The sequence below is a fragment of the Eschrichtius robustus genome, chromosome 2, assembly GCF_028021215.1.
Source record: "Eschrichtius robustus isolate mEscRob2 chromosome 2, mEscRob2.pri, whole genome shotgun sequence".
In the NCBI taxonomy this organism is placed as follows: Eukaryota; Metazoa; Chordata; class Mammalia; order Artiodactyla; family Eschrichtiidae; genus Eschrichtius; species Eschrichtius robustus.
In genome coordinates this window covers 172,171,218-172,192,704 of record NC_090825.1, presented here as the reverse complement: position 1 = coordinate 172,192,704, position 21,487 = coordinate 172,171,218, and the positions used below count along the sequence as shown (strand labels likewise).

The following is a 21,487-nucleotide window of genomic DNA, read 5'->3' as shown; positions in this document are numbered from 1 at the left end:
AGTTGCCCAAGGTCACACTGATAGAAAAACTTGAAAGTGCTTAAGGATCAGCAAGGAGGGAGTTGATGAGAAGGGGAGGACACGAGACAAGGGCAGGGAGGTGACCAGGCAGATGGTACAGGGCCTGGTGAACTGCAGAGAGGTCTTAGGCTTCTGCTCTGAGGGAGGGATGTGCCCGGACTCAGGTGTTCACAGGTGCCCACTGGCGGCTGCCTGTTGGGGTCCAGTGAGGGCAGGGGAGACAGGGAAGAGGCTGGAGGGGGCATGCAGGCCAGAGGTGATAGGGACCTGAACCAGGGTGGAGGACGAAGGGCAGTGGACTCAAGATTTGTTTTGAAGGCAGAGCTGGCCGTGTGGAAGGTGAGACACAGTGCAAGTTCATGTGGTGGGGGTCTCAGAGGGATGAGATAAGCCCAAGACTTATGGGCGGGGTGGGGGGGGGGGTAGTGAGAACTCTGACACAAAGGTGTCCTGAGGAAGTGTTCCAGGCGGCGGAACAGCACGTTCCTGGAGAGCCTGGAGTGAGGATGGAGGACATTGCCCATTTGCTGCAGGGCAAAGCTGGGGGCATCACAGGCCCAGCTGCCAGCACTCACCAGGGTTCCCTCCCACCCCCTCAAGAGAAGAGCTGTGCCAGCCCTCCTGAGGTCTCGCGGAGCATCTGAAATCCTTTATTGGAAGATAATTGCTGTTTACTATATAGGAGACTCAACAGCAGATGAACAGTGAAAACGGAGCCCACAGTGACTGGGGCAGGGCCCTCGCTGGGGACCCCACCCCTACCCCGTGGACCAGTCTGGCAACCTCTACCCCTCCCTGGACCCCCGAGCCTTTGGCATAATGCTGAAGAGGGGGAGCTGCAGGCAGTGAAGCCCCTTGACTCAAAGCAGACTTGGATGAGCACTCGGGGAGTGGGGTCAGTGGAGGGGGGTGGGCAGGCCCCTCCGGGCTAGGTGTGGGAACAGCAAAAGTGGAGGAAGCCAGGAGCTGGGGAGATGGTGTCTATTTTTGTTTTCTGAAAAGGGGCACACAGGGGCCTGCAGGCAGTTGGGCAGCAGCTGAGGTGGGTCATGCGCTGACGTCTTTCTCGTCGCCCGGCTTGGAGGCTTCCAGCAAGGGGTCCCCGGGACCCGCCTCCTCCTCTTCTTTGGCCTCACTGGACTTGGAGTTGGGGACCCAGAGGCCAGAGTCGATGCAGCGCTGCATGTGGTACTTCGCGTCCTGCAGGGAGAAGGGTGGGTTGGTGAGGCTGGGCTGCCACCTTCTGGTGGCCCGCCTGTCCCCTGCACATCCTCGAGCCTGCTTCCTGCTCTTTCTAGATCACAGCTTTACAAAAGAACTGCCCGCAATGATGGAAATGGCCTGTAATCTGTGCCGTACAATATGGTAGCCACCAGCCACGTGTGGCTACCGAGTACTTCAAATGTGGCTGGTGCAGGGGAACTTTAAATCTTACTTAACTTTAATTCAAGTTTAAACAGTGTAGTCTAGAACAAGGGTCAGCAAACTTTTTTGTAAAAGGCCAGGCAGTGAATGTTTTTGGCTTGCAGGCCCTATGGTCTCTGTCAAAACCTCTCAACCCATCATTCCTCAACTTTAGGGTTGTAGCACAAAATCAGCCACAGACAAGATGAAAATAAACCATCCTGGCTGCTGCATTCCAATCAAGTTTTATGTAGAGACAGGCAATGAGCCTGCAAGCCACAGGCGGAAGACCCCTGGTCTAGATGTTCATTCCCACAGAAGAGTCTAGAAACCCTGGGCCAGGTCTTGCGACCAGACTCATTTTAAAGATGAGGAAAGCAGTGTGGCCAACCAGTGAGCCAGGCAGCAGGAATGGGGTCAAACTGAGGTCTATCAAGACTCAAAGTATTTATCTACCAGCGCGGTTACTGCTCAAAACAGCTGCTGTTTACCAGCACCAACTACGTGCTCAGCCCTCCCCATGGATTTCGTGAGTTAATATCGAGAGAAAGTGGTTTGATGAGGTAACTGAGGCTGGAAAGGGACCCCCTCCTTGGGCCACTGTGAGCTGCTGGCAAAGGTGGGGTCACCTGGGTGTGCTCATAAACAGCCCACAGGGACAGGGACACTCAATCTGGACGCTGGGCACACAGTAGGTGCTCAATAAATGTAAGTGAGCAGGCGGCACAGAGCCTGGCTGCCTCATGTGCTGGCCACACAGTGACAAAACGTCCCTTGTTCCTTTGAGAAGCCCAGGAGGGACACTTCTACCAATGATGTGGGCAGCAGAGCTGGAGGGGGCGGGGGAGACACATCGCTCGCCCAGGTGGGCTTGGGCGCAGTTACTCACGGTGGGGTCCATCTTGCTGATGGCATCTTGGAGCATCTGCACATCCTTCACGTCAAAGCATTTCTGGAGTTCCTGTGGGTGCAGAGGGGCGGGGTCAGGGCCTGGTTCCCAGGGACCCCGGGGACCCCACTGGCTGCCTGCCTGCTGCCCGCCAGGGCCCAGGGAGCCGCACCTCAGGGAGGGACTCATAGACCTCGACGGGGTCCAGGCCGCCGGGGCCGAGCCGCTTCTTGCGCTCCTCCTCCTCGTACTCCTTCATGGCCTTCTCGATGCGCAGCTTGGCCCGGCCCCGCACGCGGTCTTTGAAGGCCTCCAGCTCGTCGTTGAAGCCCTCCATGTACTGACGGTCAGCAGTCTGCGGGGGGCAGGGGCGTGCACAGGGCTGAACTGGGGGACCCAAGACCCTCCCACTGCAGGTGCTCAGAGATGCCCCAGGGCTCCCCACATCTGGTCCTGAACTGAAAGATGGGCACCCTGGGCCTCAGGGCTCTCCTCTGCCTCCTCTGAGCTCGACTTGACACCTCTGTGCTCACGACCACCTGCCTGCACATCCCCCTGAACCTCAGACTCGTGACACCCACCTCCTCCAGGTCCTCCTGTGGAGTTTAGCAGGCATCTCAAATGCAACACAGCCACCCCGGAGCTCCAGATCACACCCCTCCGTCTGTCCTGCATCTCCCCCAGCTCAGCAGGGATAGCTCTGCTCTTCAGGTGCTCAGGTAAGAAACCCACAGGCGTCCTTGACTCTGGCCCTCACCCCAGGTTAGGACTTTCAGCGCATCGTGCCAGCTCGGCTTTCCAAATCTGCCCAGGGGCCGACCACTTGTCAGCTCCTCCGTGGCCCAGCCCTCTCCTGACTGAGGAGAGGTCTGATCACAGGGGCTTGAGTCCGAGTAGACCCGTGTCTGTCTCCCACAGTGGACCGCAGGCTGGTTGCCTGAGGAGGACCACCCTCCACTCTGCCCTGGCCGCTCGGGCCCCTCCCTACCTTGATCTTGGTGAAGAACTGCCGGAAGCAGGCACGGGGGTCCACCTTCAGGCTCTTGGCCAGCTCCAGGATGAACTGCATGACGATGGTCTGGTGGGCCACCTGCTCCATCAGCGCACATTTCTGCCAAGGGAAAACAAGCACGGCGTCACCAAGTGGCGGACTCAGGGCAGAGCCTTTCCCCAGCCCTGGGGGCGGGCTCCACGTACCTCCTCCACCTCTAGGTCAATGCACCAGATGACCAGGTAGTTGGCGGTCTCCTCGCACACCAGGTGGACGTTGTCCGACAGGTACTTCTGGCTGTCGTCCCAGCGGCGGAGCATGCCTGCGAGAAGGTATTGGCAAGGTGTTGGAAGGGCCCTGGAGGCGGAGGGCCAGCCCCTTGTCACGTGCACCGTCCACTGGGCCCCGACCTGGGCCCAACTCACCGAAGTGCTTGATCTGTTTCTCATACTTCTCCACGAAGGTTTTGTGTTTCTGTTCCCTCACCTCCTCCGACTCCTCCTCCGCCTGCTCAGGCTTGGTATTGACCATGCTCTGTGGTGGGGTGAGAAGGGGAGTGGGCTGGGGCGAGGCTGCGGAGCGCCTCAAGCGTGGCCGGGTGGGCCGCGGCCGCAGCGCCCATCCCATCCAGGGTGGAGGTGGTGACGGCGCCATGAACATCAACGTGGCGGGAGCGTGGGCGTGGCAGGTGTGGCCTCGGACTAGGGCCTTCGGGCAGATCAGAGGGGGGGGGTACCGGTGGGGTGCCTCACCTGCCTGGCCCCCCACCCCTGATCCCCTCACCCTCCACCCCCATCCACCCATCCCTGGACCTGAGCAGTCCCCTCCGCCACACCTGCCACTGTCTGCCAAGCGCGCCCGGCCCTCGCACACCTTGCTGAAGCCGTCCTTGCTGAGCGTGTCCACGTTCCAGGGCATGCTCTTCTCCTTCTTGCGCATCTCCTCTAGCTTCTGCTCCCAGCTGCGCTCCTCCTTGCGCAGCTGCTGTGCCTCGGCTTGCAGCCGTTCCAGCTCGGCCCTGCTGCCCTCGCCCTCGGCCACCTCCAGCTCCTGTAGCTTCCGCTGGCACTCGGCCACCTTGCGCTTGCACTCGCGACAGCCCCTGTCCAGCTCCTCCTTCTCTTTCTGGAACTGCTCCATGCGCTCTACCCGGGCCTGTGGGACAGGCACGGCCCATCACTCTGTGGAACGGCTTGTCCCTCGACCCCAGCCCCAGCCCCAGGACCCCAACAGCTGCACCTGGGATGACCCCAGAGAATGTCAGCACCAACCTCCGCGTGCCGGACTCCCAGCTCCCGCTCTCGCCCCTACAGGTACCCCTGAGCCAGGGCGGGTCCCTCTCCTGCTCAGAACCCTCTACGGCTCCCACCTCACTTCGAGCAAAAACCTAGGTCCTCCCTGTGACCCACAGGGCCATGCGCAATCTGTCCCGTGCCCTCCGTGGCCTCACCTCTTCCTGCTCACCCCCTCCCTCCAGCCACACTGGCTGCCTCACCTTTTCTTGAACCCACTTCAAACCTCAGGGCCTTTGCACTGGCTGTTCCCTTGGCCTGGAATGTCCTCTCCCCAGATACCCCCCACCCCGGCATCCTTATCATCTTCTTGTTTTAAAAAATATATTATTTATTTATTTATTTATTGGCCATGCCGTGCAGCATGCGAGATCGCGGTTCCCTGAGCGGGGGTTGAATCTGTGCCCGCTGCATTGGGAGTACAGAGTCTTAACCACTGGACCACCAGGGAAGTCCCCCTTATCATCTTCAAATGTCCCTTACAGGGAATTCCCTGGTGGTCCAGTGGTTAAGACTTCGTGCTTTCACTGCCGAGGGCCCGGGTTCAATCCCTGGTTGGGGAACTAAGATCCCACAAGCAGCGCAGTGTGGCAAAAAATAAATAAATAAATAAAAATAAAAGTCCCTTACGAGAGAGCCTCCCATCAAGCCTCTTAGATAGCCTCAACCACCAGAGGGCAGACAGCAGAAGCAAGAAAAACTACAATCCTGCAGCCTGTGGACCAAAAACCACAGTTAGAGAAAGACAGACAAGACGAAAAGGCAGAGGGCTATATACCAGATGAAGGAACAAGATAAAACCCCAGAAAAACAACTAAATGAAGTGGAGATTGACAACCTTCCAGAAAAAGAATTCAGAATAATGATAGTGAAGATGATCCAGGACCTCGGAAAAAGAATGGAGACAAAGACCAAGAAGATGCAAGAAATGTTTAACAAAGACCTAGAAGAACTAAAGAACAAACAAACAGAGATGACCAATACAATAACTGAAATGAAAACTACACTAGAAGGAATCAATAGCAGAATAACTGAGGCAGAAGAACGGATAAGTGACCTGGAAGACAGAATGGTGGAATTCACTGCTGCGGAACAGACTAAAGAAAAAAGAATGAAAAGAAATGAAGACAGCCTAAGAGACCTCTGGGACAACATTAAACGCAACAACATTCCCATTATAGGGGTCCCAGAGGGAGAAGAGAGAGAGAAAGGACCAGAGAGAATATTTGAAGAGATTATAGTCGAAAACTTCCCTAACATGGGAAAGGAAATAGCCACCCAAGTCCAGGAAGCGCAGAGAGTCCCATACAGAATAAACCCAAGGAGAAACACGCCGAGACACATAGTAATCAAAGTGGCAAAAATTAAAGACAAAGAAAAATTATTGAAAGCAGCAAGGGAAAAACGACAAATAACATACAAGGGAACTCCCATAAGGTTAACAGCTGATTTCTCAGCAGAAACTCTGCAAGCCAGAAGGGAGTGGCATGATATACTTAAAGTGATGAAAGGGAAGAACCTACAACCAAGATTACTCTACCCGGCAAGGATCTCATTTAGATTTGATGGAGAAATCAAAAGCCTTAGAGACAAGCAAAAGCTAAGAGAATTCAGCACCACCAAACCAGCTCTACAACAAATGCTAAAGGAACTTCTCTAAGTGGGAAACACAAGAGAAGAAAAGGACCTACAAAAACAAACCCAAAACAATTAAGAAAATGGTCATAGGAACATACATATCGATAATTACCTTAAACGTGAATGGATTAAATGCCCCAACCAAAAGACATAGACTGGCTGAGTGGATACAAAAACAAGACCCATATATATGCTGTCTACAAGAGACCCACTTTAGACCTAGGGACACATACAGACTGAAAGTGAGGGGATGGAAAAAGATATTCCATGCAAATGGAAATCAAAAGAAAGCTGGAGTAGCTATACTCATATCAGATAAAATAGACTTTAAAATAAAGAATGTTACAAGAGACAAGGAAGGACACTACATAATGATCAAGGGATCAATCCAAGAAGAAGATATAACAATTATAAATATATATGCACCCAACATAGGAGCACCTCAATACATAAGGCAACTGCTAACAGCTATAAAAGAGGAAATTGACAGTAACACAATCATAGTGGGGGACTTTAACACCTCACTTACACCAATGGACAGATCATCCAAAATGAAAATAAATAAGGAAACAGAAGCTTTAAATGACACAATAGACCAGATAGATTTAATTGATATATATAGGACATTCCATCCAAAAACAGCAGATTACACGTTCTTCTCAAGTGCGCACGGAACATTCTCCAGGACAGATCACATCTTGGGTCACAAATCAAGCCTCAGTAAATTTAAGAAAATTGAAATCATATCAAGCATCTTTTCTGACCACAACGCTATGAGATTAGAAATGAATTACAGGGAAAAAAACGTAAAAAGGACAAACACATGGAGGCTAAACAATACGTTACTAAATAACCAAGAGATCACTGAAGAAATCAAAGAGGAAATAAAAAAATACCTAGAGACAAATGACAATAAAAACACGACGACCCAAAGCCTATGGGATGCAGCAAAAGCAGTTCTAAGAGGGAAGTTTATAGCTATACAAGCCTACCTAAAGAAACAAGAAAAATCTCAAGTAAACAATCTAACCTTACACCTAAAGAAACTAGAGAAAGAAGAACAAACAAAACCCAAAGTTAGCAGAAGGAAAGAAATCATAAAGATCAGAGCAGAAATAAATGAAATAGAAACAAAGAAAACAATAGCAAAGATCAATAAAACTAAAAGCTGGTTCTTTGAGAACATAAACAAAATTGATAAGCCATTAGCCAGACTCATCAAGAAAAATAGGGAGAGGACTCAAATCAATAAAATCAGAAATGAAAAAGGAGAAGTTACAACAGACACCGCAGAAATACAAAGCATCCTAAGAGACTACTACAAGCAACTTTATGCCAATAAAATGGACAACTTGGAAGAAATGGACAAATTTTTAGAAAGGTATAACCTTCCAAGACTGAACCAGGAAGAAACAGAAAATATGAACAGACCAATCACAAGTAATGAAATTGAAACTGTGATTAAAAATCTTCCAACAAACAAAAGTCCAGGACCAGATGGCTTCACAGGTGAATTCTATCAAACATTTAGAGAAGAGCTAACACCTATCCTTCTCAAACTCTTCCAAAAAATTGCAGAGGAAGGAACACTCCCAAACTCGTTCTATGAGGCCACCATCACCCTGATACCAAAACCAGACAAAGACACTACAAAAAAAGAAAATTACAGACCAATATCACTGATGAATATAGATGCAAAAATCCTCAACAAAATACTAGCAAACAGAATCCAACAACACATTAAAAGGATCATACACCACGATCAAGTGGGATTTATCCCAGGGATGCAAGGATTCTTCAATATACGCAAATCAATCAATGTGATACACCATATTAACAAATTGAAGAAGAAAAACCATATGATCATCTCAATAGATGCAGAAAAAGCTTTTGACAAAATTCAACACCCATTTATGATAAAAACTCTCCAGAAAGTGGGCATAGAGGGAACCTACCTCAACATAATAAAGGCCATATATGACAAACCCACAGCAAACATCATTCTCAATGGTGAAAAACTGAAAGCATTTCCTCTAAGATCAGGAACGAGACAAGGATGTCCACTCTCACCACTATTATTCAACATAGTTCTGTAAGTCCTAGCCACAGCAATCAGAGAAGAAAAAGAAATAAAAGGAATACAAATTGGAAAAGAAGTAAAACTGTCACTGTTTGCGGATGACATGATACTATACATAGAGAATCCTAAAACTGCCACCAGAAAACTGCTAGAGCTAATTAATGAATATGGTAACGTTGCAGGATACAAAATGAATGCACAGAAATCTCTTGCATTCCTATACACTAATGATGAAAAATCTGAAAGAGAAATTATGGAAACACTCCCATTTACCATTGTAACAAAAAGAATAAAATACCTAGGAATAAACCTACCTAGGGAGGCAAAAGACCTGTATGCAGAAAACTATAAGACACTGATGAAAGAAATTAAAGATGATACCAACAGATGGAGAGATATACCATGTTCTTGGATTGGAAGAATCAACATTGTGAAAATGAGTATACTACCCAAAGCAATCTACAGATTCAGTGCAATCCCTATCAAATTACCAATGGCATTTTTTACGGAGCTAGAACAAATCATCTTAAAATTTGTATGGAGACACAAAAGACCCCGAATAGCCAAAGCAGTCTTGAGGGAAAAAAATGGAGCTGGAGGAATCAGACTCCCTGACTTCAGACTATACTACAAAGCTACAGTAATCAAGACAATATGGTACTGGCACAAAAACAGAAACATAGATCAATGGAACAAGATAGAAAGCCCAGAGATTAACCCACGCACCTATGGTCAACTAATCTATGACAAAGGAGGCAAAGATATACAATGGAGAAAAGACAGTCTCTTCAATAAGTGGTGCTGGGAAAACTGGACAGCTACATGTAAAAGAATGAAATTAGAATACTCCCTAACACCATACACAAAAATAAACTCAAAATGGATTAGAGACCTAAATATAAGACTGGACACTATAAAACTCTTAGAGGAAAACATAGGAAGAACACTCTTTGACATAAATCACAGCAAGATCTTTTTTGATCCACGTCCTAGAGTAATGGAAATAAAAACAAAAATAAACAAATGGGACCTAATGAAACTTCAAAGCTTTTGCACAGCAAAGGAAACCATAAACAAGACGAAAAGACAACCCTCGGAATGGGAGAAAATATTTGCAAAACGAATCAACGGACAAAGGATTCATCTCCAAAATATATAAACAGCTCATTCAGCTCAATATTAAAGAAACAAACACCCCAATCCAAAAATGGGCAGAAGACCTAAATAGACATTTCTCCAAAGAAGACATACAGACGGCCACGAAGCACATGAAAAGATGCTCAACATCACTAATTATTAGAGAAATGCAAATCAAAACTACAATGAGGTATCACCTCACTCCTGTTAGAATGGGCATCATCAGAAAATCTACAAACAACAAATGCTGGAGAGGGTGTGGAGAAAAGGGAACCCTCTTGCACTGTTGGTGGGAATGTAAATTGATACAGCCACTATGGAGAATATGGAGGTTCCTTAAAAAACTAAAAATAGAATTACCATATGACCCAGCAATCCCACTACTGGGCATATACCCAGAGAAAACCGTAATTCAAAAAGACACATGCACCCGAATGTTCATTGCAGCACTATTTACAATAGCGAGGTCATGGAAGCTACCTAAATGCCCATCAACAGACGAATGGATAAAGAAGTTGTGGTACATATATACAATGGAGTATTACTCAGCCATAAAAAGGAACGAAATTGAGTCATTTGTTGAGAAGTGGATGGATCTAGAGACTGTCATACAGAGTGAAGTAAGTCAGAAAGACAAAAACAAATATCGTATATTAATGCATGTATGTGGAACCTAGAAAAATGGTACAGATGAGCCGGTTTGCAGGGCAGAAGTTGAGACACAGATGTAGAGAATGGACATATGGACACCAAGGGGGGAAAACTGCGGTGGGGTGGGGATGGTGGTGTGCTGAATTGGGGGATTGGGATTGACATGTATACACTGATGTGTATAAAAGTGATGCCTAATAAGAACCTGCAGTACAAACAAACAAACAAAACAACTAATACTAAACTTTCATTGGGTTATTTGTATGGAAATATGTTAATATGTTTCAGACTTCACATGAAATTTCTAAAAATCTTATATTTGTATTTGTATGGAAATATGTATGGAAATATGTTAATATAAATGTTTCAGACTTTAAAAAAAAAAAAAAAAAGTCCCTTACAGATGAGGCCTTCCTTGACCACCCGGCTCAAGGTCTCAACCTCCGCCCACTCTGCTCTGCTTGATCTTCCTCCTCAACACTTGTCACCCGACAACAGCCTGTGACAATTATTTATCATGTTTCGGGCACTGTCCTCCTCCAAGGATACTGGCTCCACCAAGGTGGGGATCTGTTCACTGTTGTGCCTCCAGAGCCAGGAACTGGGCCTGACACACAGTACGGACTCAGAAAAGCCTTGTTGGATGTAATAAAGTAATAAGATGCTGGATAGAGGCCTCACCCCTCCCCATGGTCTCCGGTTCCCCCTCCTCCCTGGAGCCACCCTCAGTAACACTCGGGCACCCTCCTGTGCCCACCATGCCCCTCAAGCCACCGCTGCCTGGGTGTCCCACAGGCACCTCCAATTCTGTGCCCAAAACTGAACTCCCCAGCGGAGCCCCCCAGACCTGTTTTTCTGCTGTGTCCTCCCTCAGCAAAGAGCCTGCCCCCGCCTCCTGTCCCAAGCTGAGGCCTGTTGTGAGCCCTGTCCCTCCCTCTCTGCCACCAAATCCTGACACTATTTTTCTTTTTTTTTTGGCCACGCTGCGTGGCTTGTGGGATCACAGTTCCCCAACCAGGGATTGAACCCAGGGCATGGCAGTGAAAGCCTAGAATCCTCACCACTAGGCTACCAGGAAACTCCCCTGACACTTTTCATTTCCAGTTGTTTCTCCAATTTGCTCCACCCCGAGTGCTGCACCTGGATCTGCGGAGGCCCGCTCAGCTCTGTCTCCAGGCCAGCATGCCCTCCTGAGCCCAGCCTAGTGCCCACCAGCCTCCTGTGCCCCCCCCACCCTAGACGCCGCTCCTCAGACCTCCTCTTCCACTGCACCCCATCTCCTCAGTCCCCCATCCCGACCCCGATCAGATCACTGGGCCCTGTCGCTCTCCAACCCTGCTTGCCTCCCAGCAGCGCCTGCTCAACCCCGAGCCGATGACTGAACCCTGAGAGGTGCCACCATCTTCCATCGCTGTCGCCCCAACCCAGGCTCGGAAGCTGCCACAGGAGTCTTTGAAATGTACCTGTCTGACCACAGCCCTCCCTGCTACCTCAAACTGGAGTGTCTGGGTTCAGAGGGGACCCCAGACCCCTGCCCCACGCTGGCCAGATGGCCAAGGCTCCTTGGGGGGCTGGGTCCCAGGCTGATGCCGGCCCCTGTGGTTGATGCTAGCCCTGAATGGAACAGCTCTCTCCTGACTCTTAGCCTCTGCACATGCTGTTCCTCCCACCTGGAACTCTCTTCCCCTTACTCCATCTGCTTTGTCCCCAAGTCTCAGCTTCGACAGAGCCTTCCCCAAGTGCCCAACCCCCAGAGTCACTGAGCCCCAAAGGCCCCTCTGTGATCATCAGATGATGTGATGAGATGCTAGTGGAAGGCCTTGGGGCACCAGACCTGGGGTCACATCTCACAGCCACCATGTAATGGCCGGGTGTCCCTGGGCCAATCCCCTAACTTCAGTTTCCTCATCTGTCAGATGCAGACAACAGGGCTGACCTCACAAGGTTGCATCGGGAAAAGCAAAAAAGGTTATAAAAGTAAGACAGTCCAGAGCCGTGCTGGGTGCTCAGTCAGCACCATTCCCACGTTGGCTACTGTCATTACTGTCTGTCCAAGGGGACAATCTGTCTCTCTCTGGGGACTGTACTGGGGCTCAAACAAGAAAATGTACTTCAAGTGTTTAGCTCGATATCCAGTAAATGCTTATAACTGGTAACTGGGAGCAGTTGTTACTGCATCATCAGAGCAGCCCAGCTCCACCACTTACTGGTGATGTGACCTTGGCCAAGTCTCATGTCTCTCCCTGCCTTGGTGTCCCCCTCTATGAAATGGGACCTCACAGCGTTGTCGTGAGGACTAAATGAGTTACTCCCAGGAAACTGCTTGCAACACGGCACTCGGTATACGTGTCCTCAACTGTCATCACCGTCGTCATGGTCACGGCCACGGCCACCAGAATGGTCTGCTAACTTGCTTCTGTGCTTTACTAGAGGCCGTATCTCCAGGTTCTAGCACAGGGCCAGGAAGACGGCAGGTGAGAATCGGGAGACCTGAATCCTTCTCTAACGCCCCATAGGACCGACATGGTCAACCCTGAGCTTCACTTCTCCCACTCGGATAAGGCCCTCGCCTTGCAGAGGACACCTTGCGGCCTCTGCCTCCTCTCTTTTTCCATGATGGGCCTGTGTCACCTGGAGCCTTCCTGCTGCCTTATGAGGGTTACGGCTGGCATTATAGCTGGCCTTGGGTGGCAGCAGGAATCTACCACACTGCTGGTTTCTGCTGGACGGCCATCAAAATCTTCCCGGCATCCTCTGAGCAGCCGCCAGGGAGGCCAAAGCTAAATAAAGGCCTTCTGGAGCTGCTGGGGGTGGCAGCCTGCCCGGCCTGAGCTTTACGCCTCCAGGAGGGGCTGTAGCAGGCTGGGCAGGGCAGAAGCCTTGGCAGCGAGAAGGGGCCACAGGTATCACTGCCCTCGTTACAGACAGGGGACCCGAGGCTCACAGAACCTGGATGCCACACAGCTCACTGGGAGGAGCCACAAGAAACTAGTACTGGTGGCTGTTTCTGGGCAAGGGAGCCAGGGAGCTGGAGCTGGGAAGACTCGCTGGTCCCCTTCTGGAACCTTTGGATTATTTTTTTACCATGAGCGTGAATTACCTGAGTAATAATAATGATAGTGGCTAAGGCTTCTACACAGTTTATTGCATGCCAGGTGCTGTCCTGAGAGCATTACACACATAAAATACAAAAGGCAACCCTCACAACAACCCTATGAGGCAGACACTAATAAGATCCCCAGCTGGAGAAACTGAGGCACAGAGAGATCAAAACTCACTGGGGGCAATGCAGCAGGTCAGTGATTCAGCAGGAGCCAGCATCTGAACCCGGGTGGGTAGGCCTATGCTCAGAAGCACAGCAGGCTACCTTTTCTCTAATCCCCCTTTCCCCTCTGGTCCTGCTTACTCCCTCCCAGGCCCTGAGCCAAGTTCTTTCCAGATCTCATTTCATGTCGTCCTTACGATGGTCTCATGGAGGCGGGGTTTCGCTCCCCCTAAAGCAGCAATGGCCCTGTGGCAGGGCTGGGGTGAGAACCCAGGCTTGGTGGCCGCTGAACCGGGTGCTGGAGACACCAGGCTCCCCGCCTCCACTCCAGCCCTGGGGCTCCCAGCGGCAGGCCAGGAAAAGCTTTTGTGCCAGGAGGGAGAAGGGTGTGGTGGGAGGAGGACGCTGCAGGAGAGGGGGCATCGGCCTCCCAACTCAGCAGGACCAAACCGTCCTCCCCACGGTGATATAGATTAACTATGTGACAGAAATAGGTGTTCCCAAGAATCGCCTTGAGAGCTTGCAGAGATCTTCAATATTTCACAATAAAATGTTACACATGGCAAGAAAGAGAAGTGCTAGAACTTTCTCCTTACACTCCAGGGGCCCACCCGGCAGGTACACTACCCAGGAGGCTGCTGCTTTAAGGAATGGGTTGGAACTGGGACTGGGAACCAGATGTAGGGACTAATGCTGGGTCTTGGCAGGATGGGGAAGGGCCCTTCTAGAAGCTTCTAGATAAACGACTGGGAGCTGATATATGGGAAGGTGGGGTGAGGAATTCCTAACTGGAAGGTTCTGAGAGATATATGCCCTCAGTTTGAGAGTACAACAAGCATAGGAATGTGGGTGCAGGAGCTCTGATTTGGTGGAGCAGGAGATTAGAACATTAGGTCTCATGAGAGCCATTCTGTTGGGCCTGAGAGCGCTGCTGGTCAGGGAGAGGGGTGAGAGAACACACAGACTTGGGATTCTGGGGTCTGGATTTGGGGGAAAATAAATAAAAGAAGGGGCAGGGAATTTGGAATCAGACTGGGAGGGTTCCTGGTAAAAGCAGGGTCAGTGTGGGTGTCTGAGAACAGCAGACCAAATAGGGGTCAGAAGGAAGCTGGGGTGGGTTTAGGTCCTGGACTTGGGCTTGAATGAGGCATTTCAATGCTGGCGGAGGTTCCTACAGGAAGCCTGTCTTGGGGGTGGGCGGTGACTGGGCCTGCAGTACCAAGTAGGGGCAGGGGCTCTGGCTGGGCAGGACGCCACGTGGGTAGGGTTTCCTGATGCAATGGGAAATTGGGTCTACAGTACATGAGGCTGAAGGAGAGTGGCCGGAATTGGAGGCTCCATCAGGGTGGAGCTGGTGGTTCAGTCTGAAGGGGAACCAGGTTTCAAAATTCCAGTCCTAGATGGGACTGAGGGCCCTGGTGGGGCACCGGTCTACGTTCTAGGGAAGGGGTCCTGGGTGTGGGTTGGAGTCCCAGGCCAGGAACAGAAGTCTCAGGGGAGGACAGAATTCCTTGCTCTATTGAGAGGAGCAGAACCTCTAGATCTAAATGGGAATCACCGTCAAGATTCCGAAAGGCAGGTCACAGACTAGACTTAAAGTATTGGGAACTCTAGGGGTTGGGAGAGGCCAGTGGGACATCCAAGATCATAAGTGGGTATCCAGGGTGCAGATTCTGAGGTAGAATTCTGGGTGTAAGTGGAAGGTCCCAAATGGATTGGGGGGGCACGTCCAAAGCTTGTCTTGGTAGTCTAAACTGTGAAGAAGGTGCCCTAGGGGTCAACTGGGAGTTCCAAGAAGAAATTGGAAGGGGAGGGGGGAGGGCCCGGGATCGCGGGCAAGGAACTCAAGGGTCTCGACAGTTCTGTTGCCCCGGAGTTGAATCAAGGGACCCCGGGCGATCCGGAAAGTCCAGACTGTAGGGTGGGAAACCCAGGTGTCAATGGCTGGGCCCCCGGCAGTATCAGGGGTCAGAACTCTGAAGTGGAGTCCCGGGAGTGGGGGAAGGCGCTGGGCGCGCGCGCTCTACCTGATGCCGCCAGCGGAAGAGGCTGGCTGTGTCGATGTTGGGGTGCGTCTCGTCTTCATCGTCAGACACCTCGATGTGGTCCCACACGCTGTAGTCCACCATCTTGCCTCCGCGGCCCAGCCCGCTCCGGCTCTGGCAGCAGCAGCGGCGGCGGCGGCGGCGGCGGCGGCTGCGGCGGCGGCTGCGGCTGCAGCAGCGGCTACGGCGGCAGCAGCGCACAGACTCTGCCCGCAGAGTCCCGCCCCTTCCGTTTCCGCCCGGGCGCGGACGCCCCCGCCCGCGCGTGACGTCACATCCCTAGTAACCGCGGCAGCGGCACTGGCGACCGAGGTCTTAAAGACCCCCGCGCACGTGTTCCGGCTCCCGGGAGTCTTCGCCGAGACCTCACCCTATCGGGCTCGGGGCCTCCTCTAGGCACCTCCTAGGGGTATACGGGTGGATTCTCCATCCTCGAGCTCCCCTTATCTCCCGCTGCCCCACGGTGGGCGTTTACGGCGGCCGTGAGGGGGGCAGTTGGGGAGACTGAGGGAGAGGATTGTCCCCTTAGCCACGCCGCAGTGACGTCAGCCCGAACCCACTGCTGGGGCCGGGCCTCGGCGAGAAGACCTCGCTCCCCCCCCTTGTGAAGAGGAACTTAACTTTGTGCCTGATAGGAAAGGACATTCCCAGTCCGAGGGGTACAGGGCCCTGCCCTGGGAGGGTCTAAGTGAAGGAAGGATATGGCCCTGCCCTTGAGGAGTTGGAGGTGGGGGCGATGTGGCCCTGCCTTAAGGGCTGGTGTTTCCCCGGCTCGGACCACAGCCTACCCCTCGCGTCCGCATCTTCTGCCTCTTTAGCGGGGATTCGCGCATACACGCCCCCTCTGGAATCACCCGAACCGCACTAACGGGCCTCGGGAGCCTGTCCACTGCGTCTCCCCCGTGCAGCCGCTGGGTGTCGCTAGTGTCTAACTAGCGGCCCGTGCTCTTGGCCTCGCGCCGGGTGGGGGTGGGGGAATCTTGGCAGCACGGCGGGGGGTCTTGACCCGTTGATGTATTCTAGGACTGCTCGGACTGCTCGCACCGCCTGCCCCCTTCCTCGTCCCGGGCGCTAAGGACTCCATTACACTGAGCTTGGGCGACCCCAGCCACACATTTTCATACATCCCTATCCACGCTGTGACACCGGGATAAAAGGCTTCGTTGCAGCCTAGGGCCAGGATTATCTCAGATTAAAGGGCGCTGGGGGGACGGGGTGGACGGGAGGAGCTTCAGCCACTCTGGTGAAGGGCGCCTCTTCCAGACTCCCCCAGAGCGGGCGTTGGAGGGAGGGGCTGGAGCAACTGGAGTAAAGGTCTCTAAAAGGGTGGGGGTGTAGGGGATTCCCCTGCCCACGGAAGGGGAGGGGCCATCCGGACAAAAGCGCCCGCCTGCTGCCGCCCCTCCCCCTCGCGCTCCATTCAAACCCGCGAGTAGGCGGGCGGGGGCGGGGGAGTCCCCGTCTCCTCCTCCTCCCCCTCCAGCCCCGGCAGTCCAGCATCACAGCGGCAGTCAAGTCCCGGGCACGCGCGCGCAAGGACCCACACCTCAGCGGGTCTCACAATCTCTCTCTCTCTCTCTCGCGCGCACACACACACACACACACACACACACACACACCAGCAAACAAAGGGTCTGGACACCCCCGTCCCCTCCCGCCCACCAGGCCGGAGAGGGCGGGGCATCCCCTGCCCAGCCCCCCTGCAAGGTAAGCTTTGGACCACAAGCTGCGGTGGGGCGGGGGACAGGCGCCGGGAGGGAGGGGGTCTGGACGGGGGGGGACTTCCCTCGCCCCCCAAGAAAGTCAGGGGCCCCCTGTACGCCCTTTGAGGGCTTCAGGCCGGCCTCCAGGCTGAGGGTGTGTAGGGAGGACACCGGATGCCGGATTCCCGGGTAGGCGCGGGGGTCTCTACCTGGCTTCGGAGACCGGAGCTGCCTGGCCCCAGGGAAACAGGGTCCCAGGCGCCCCAGCTCCCAGAACTGGGGACAGGGCACCGGAAGCTCCCCGATCAGCGCCAAGCATTTACTAATCTCCTGACAACACAGCATCTCCAGCCCGGGGGACTGAGACAGAGACCCCTGAGTTGCTTTGCACTGTCCCTCGGACTCCCAACCGCCCTCCCCCCATCAGCGCATCCCCTGCTGGGCGTCTTGTACCTGTGGGGTGGGGGTGGGGGGCTGGGAATGCTCCTCTAGGCTCCCAAGCTTCCTCTGCTGCATCCCATAGCCACACACTGCTTAGCTGCGGCTGTGGGACTGGGCAAACGGCTTTGCCTTCCTGAGCCTCAATTTCCTCATCTGCAAAGTGGGTAATGACACACCCAGGATTCGGGGAGGTCATGCATGCGAGTCTGACGTTACGCCATCATTTATTTTACAGTTCATTTCACACATATTTCCCAAGAGCCTACTGTGTGCAGGACACTGTGACCAGGCTGTCAGGCTACAGCAACCAACAAGACCAGCTGGGTCCCTGCTCTGCTGACCCTGGACACTGGTGAGGGAGCAAGATCAGTGGGTAAACAGAGAAATATCCACGGTGATTTCACACTGTGAAGACTAAAATTTCATGAGGCATAGAGAGTGACTGCAGGGAAGGATGTTCAAGATTAAATGAGATTTACGGTTTGTATCTGCCTTCCTCATTCACTTTCAGCTCCATGAGGGGAGGGCCAGGTCTAGAAGAGTGGCTGGTACACAATAGGTGCTCAGTAAATGTTGAATGAGTTAAAGAGGGAATTAGATTAAGACTATTTTCATAGCACTTTAGAGCAGGTAGGAGGTTTATCATGAACCAATCCATCCTCTCCTATTTTACGGATGAGGCGAGTGAGTCCCTAAGACCCAGAAAGGGGAAAGATGTCATCAAAGGCAACAAGGGAGTTGACGGGGTGTCATCATTCCCACACAAGTGAGGGTGGCTGAAGGAATGGTTTTGAACAGCGGGGAATGGAAGAGAGTAGAGACCAGACTTGAGCACAGGTCCCTCCAGGAACCCATGACACCCAGCCGGTGCCCATCTCTCTCCCCATACCACACAGACACAGCCCTGCACTCATCCATTCAACAAGTATTTACTCAGTGCCTACTATGTGCCAGGTGCTCAGGACACAACAGCAAACAGAAGAAAACCCCCTACGCCCATGGAGCTGACATTTAGTAGAGAAAACAGAGAAGAAACAACATAAACAAACGAATAAATATATAACAACAAACTGTGGTTAGGACGGTGATAGAAATAGCTTGTGACAAGAGAGAAAAATGGAGGGATCCACTTTGGGTTGGGTATCCAGGAAGACCTCCCAGAGGAGTTGCATTACTCTTCAAACACACACACACACACTTTGATCCAGACAAACGTAATCCCACAAACACCACATACAGGCTGGAGCCTGAGAACCTTAATAGTGTGCCTGAGGCCCCATAACTACTGGGTGGCCGTGCAGAGATTTGAACCCAGAATCCACCTTTCTAACCAGTGTACTTCCCGCTGCACCCACATGCATGTACCCTCCCCGCCTCCACACACACACATACTCAGAGTCACACAGAGACACAGCCAGCCTCATGCCCACATAGACTGATAATGGTGTCACTTTGTCACATACACACACTCCTGCAGGTATGGTCTAGTCTCAACTACACAACACTCAGACTCCCAGAGAGTTCTACCCGTCCGGTTGCATGTGGGCAGCTGTGTTCAAAGTCACGTTCACACACGCGCACGCGCACGCACACACACACGCATGCCCCGTGGGGAGGGGGGCTGAGAGTCCTTCCCAGCTCCAAGTCATGGAGCTTGGGTAGTCATTGTTCCTCCTCAGGCCTGAATGACCTGGGGCAAGCTGTGGACAGGGGTATTCATCCTCATTTCCATCCCTCTTTGGCTGTCCATCAGACAGTGGCCCATCACCCTGTCCTTCTGAAGGCGGTGGAAGTTGGGTGAAGCCAGTGCTCCTCTGTCAGGCCAGGCCAGGGACGCTGACAAGCTGGATGAGGGAAGAGGCCTCTTCTCAGCTTGAGCCTGGCACCTGCTCTGCCATCTGGACCCCACTCGCCAGCCGGCTGCTGCGCAGGGGAGGGGAAGGCAGGCTTAGCTGCTCCCTTCCACCTGGGCACTCAGGCCAGTTTCTGAGGCCTTGTGTCCCATGCCCAGGTTTCTGCCAGAGATGATTTCTGAAAATGTGCACAGGTGTCCAGACAGTGGTGGCATGTGTGTCTCCACCTCTCTCCCCTGGCCTCCTCCATTCCTTCCTTCATTCCACGAATCCTTGAGCACCTACCATGGGCTGTTCTGGGCGCTGAGGATACAGCCAGGACCGGCTAAAGAATTCTGCAGAGCCCAGGGCCAGATAAAAATGCAAGGCCCCTGTTTAAAATTATTAAGAATTTCAAGACGACGACAGCAGTGCATTAAACCTTCTAAGCATGGGGCCCAGTGGGACTGCTCAGGTCACGTGTCCATGAAGTTGGCCCTAGAACAAGACAGAAAAATCTCCTGCCCTCATGGAACTAAGGGGTGGGGCAAGCAGAAACAAACATATGATACCTCAGGGGTGATGAGTGCTGAGAACAGAAATAAAGATGAGTGAGAAACAGAGGGTGATGGGGTGGGGGGAGGCACCCATGCCAGGGAAGGCCTCTAAAAGGAGGTGACTTTGAGCAGAGAGGTGAAGGAGGTGAGGGAGTCAAGTGGATTTATTCATTCACTCGAGACATTTGTTGAGCACCTACTGTATACCAGCATTGTCCTAGGTCCTGGAGATCCAGCAGGGGACAAAACAGACCAACATCCTGACCTCATGTCCTAATCAAAGGACAGGCAATAGATAATAAAATAGGTAAATTATATATCTTGTTAGAATGTTGTAAGTCTAAAACAAACAAAATGAAAGCAGAGCCAGGGAGATCGGGGGTGGGAGGAGCACAGGATATCTGAGGCTGGTTTTCCAGGGGAGGGAAAAGCAAGTGCAAAGGCCCTGAGGTCTAAATATGCTTGAAGTGTTTGAGGAACAGCGAGGAGGCCAGCGGGATGAGCGGGGAGGACGGGAGGAATTGAGGTCTCTGTGAAAGTGTAGCTGTCTCCCATGTTATGTCCATAGCTCCACTGAGTCAACAACAGTGATAATTGTTAGTATTATTAAGATAGTGGCTACTGTTTCATGAGCACCTACTATGAACCAGGCACTGTGCTCAGAACCTTACATGCATTATTTCATTCCATCCTCACAACAACCTCCTCAGGTAGGTATGAATATTATCCCCATTTTACAGATAAGGAAACTGAAGCTCAAAGAGGCTGGGCAACTTGCCCCCAAATATACAGCTAATAAGTGGCACAGTCAGGATTTGAATGCATGTCTGTCAATGTAATACTGGAGCCTAAGCATGGTCCTTACTACATGGCTGTTTCTCTGCCTGTCTGAGCATATGTGTCTGTCTGCATACAGAGGAGAGGGTGCCTCTTTCTCTGTATGTCTAACTCATTTCTTCATTTATTCATTCAGCATTCATTGAGACTATGTGTGGGGGACCATGATGAATGGGTACCATTTCTTGCCCTCACAGAGCTCTAGTGGGGAATACAAATAATTACAACCCCTAATGATGAGTGCTTTAATAGGGGCAGAACAAACAGCAGTGGGAGCCCAGAACATGGACTGGTTCAGTCCAGCTGAGAAGTGGAGGTGACCTTTAAGCTATCTTTATACATTCATCCATTTGTTCAACAATTGTCTGTCATAGACTTGCCTGGTGCTAAGCACTACGTGGGTGAGATGACATTTACATTCACTTCTACTAGTTCATATTGAACTGAAGTGCTAGTTAGAGCTATAAGGCAAGAAAAAGAAATAAGAGCCAAGGTAGAGGGTAAAGTAGCTAGTAGCTAGTAGACCTTCTAGGAACATTATTAATATGCTCTTGAGTCCTCAAAACAGTAGCTGGACATTGAATAAATACTTATTAAGAGCCTATGATGTTCCAGATTCAGTTCTAGGCACTGGAGATATATTAATAAAATAGATAAAATATTTTGTCCTCCTGCAGCTGATATTCTAGCATGGGACAAGACAG

At 51.8% G+C, this 21,487-nt stretch overlaps 1 protein-coding gene across 1 annotated transcript; it reads right to left on the bottom strand.

The window, feature by feature from the left end:
• Nucleotides 1-643: 643 nt before the first annotated feature.
• On the bottom strand, nucleotides 644-15,593 carry CDC37 (cell division cycle 37, HSP90 cochaperone). The gene is made up of 8 exons (XM_068537010.1): nucleotides 15,396-15,593; nucleotides 4,179-4,460; nucleotides 3,731-3,839; nucleotides 3,512-3,627; nucleotides 3,303-3,425; nucleotides 2,487-2,669; nucleotides 2,315-2,386; nucleotides 644-1,221 (listed from the first exon to the last, which is right to left on the bottom strand). Exons 1-8 carry the CDS (start codon nucleotides 15,495-15,497, stop codon nucleotides 1,069-1,071), a joined length of 1,140 nt encoding a protein of 379 aa, XP_068393111.1. The 5' UTR covers nucleotides 15,498-15,593; the 3' UTR covers nucleotides 644-1,068.
• Nucleotides 15,594-21,487: the final 5,894 nt, after the last annotated feature.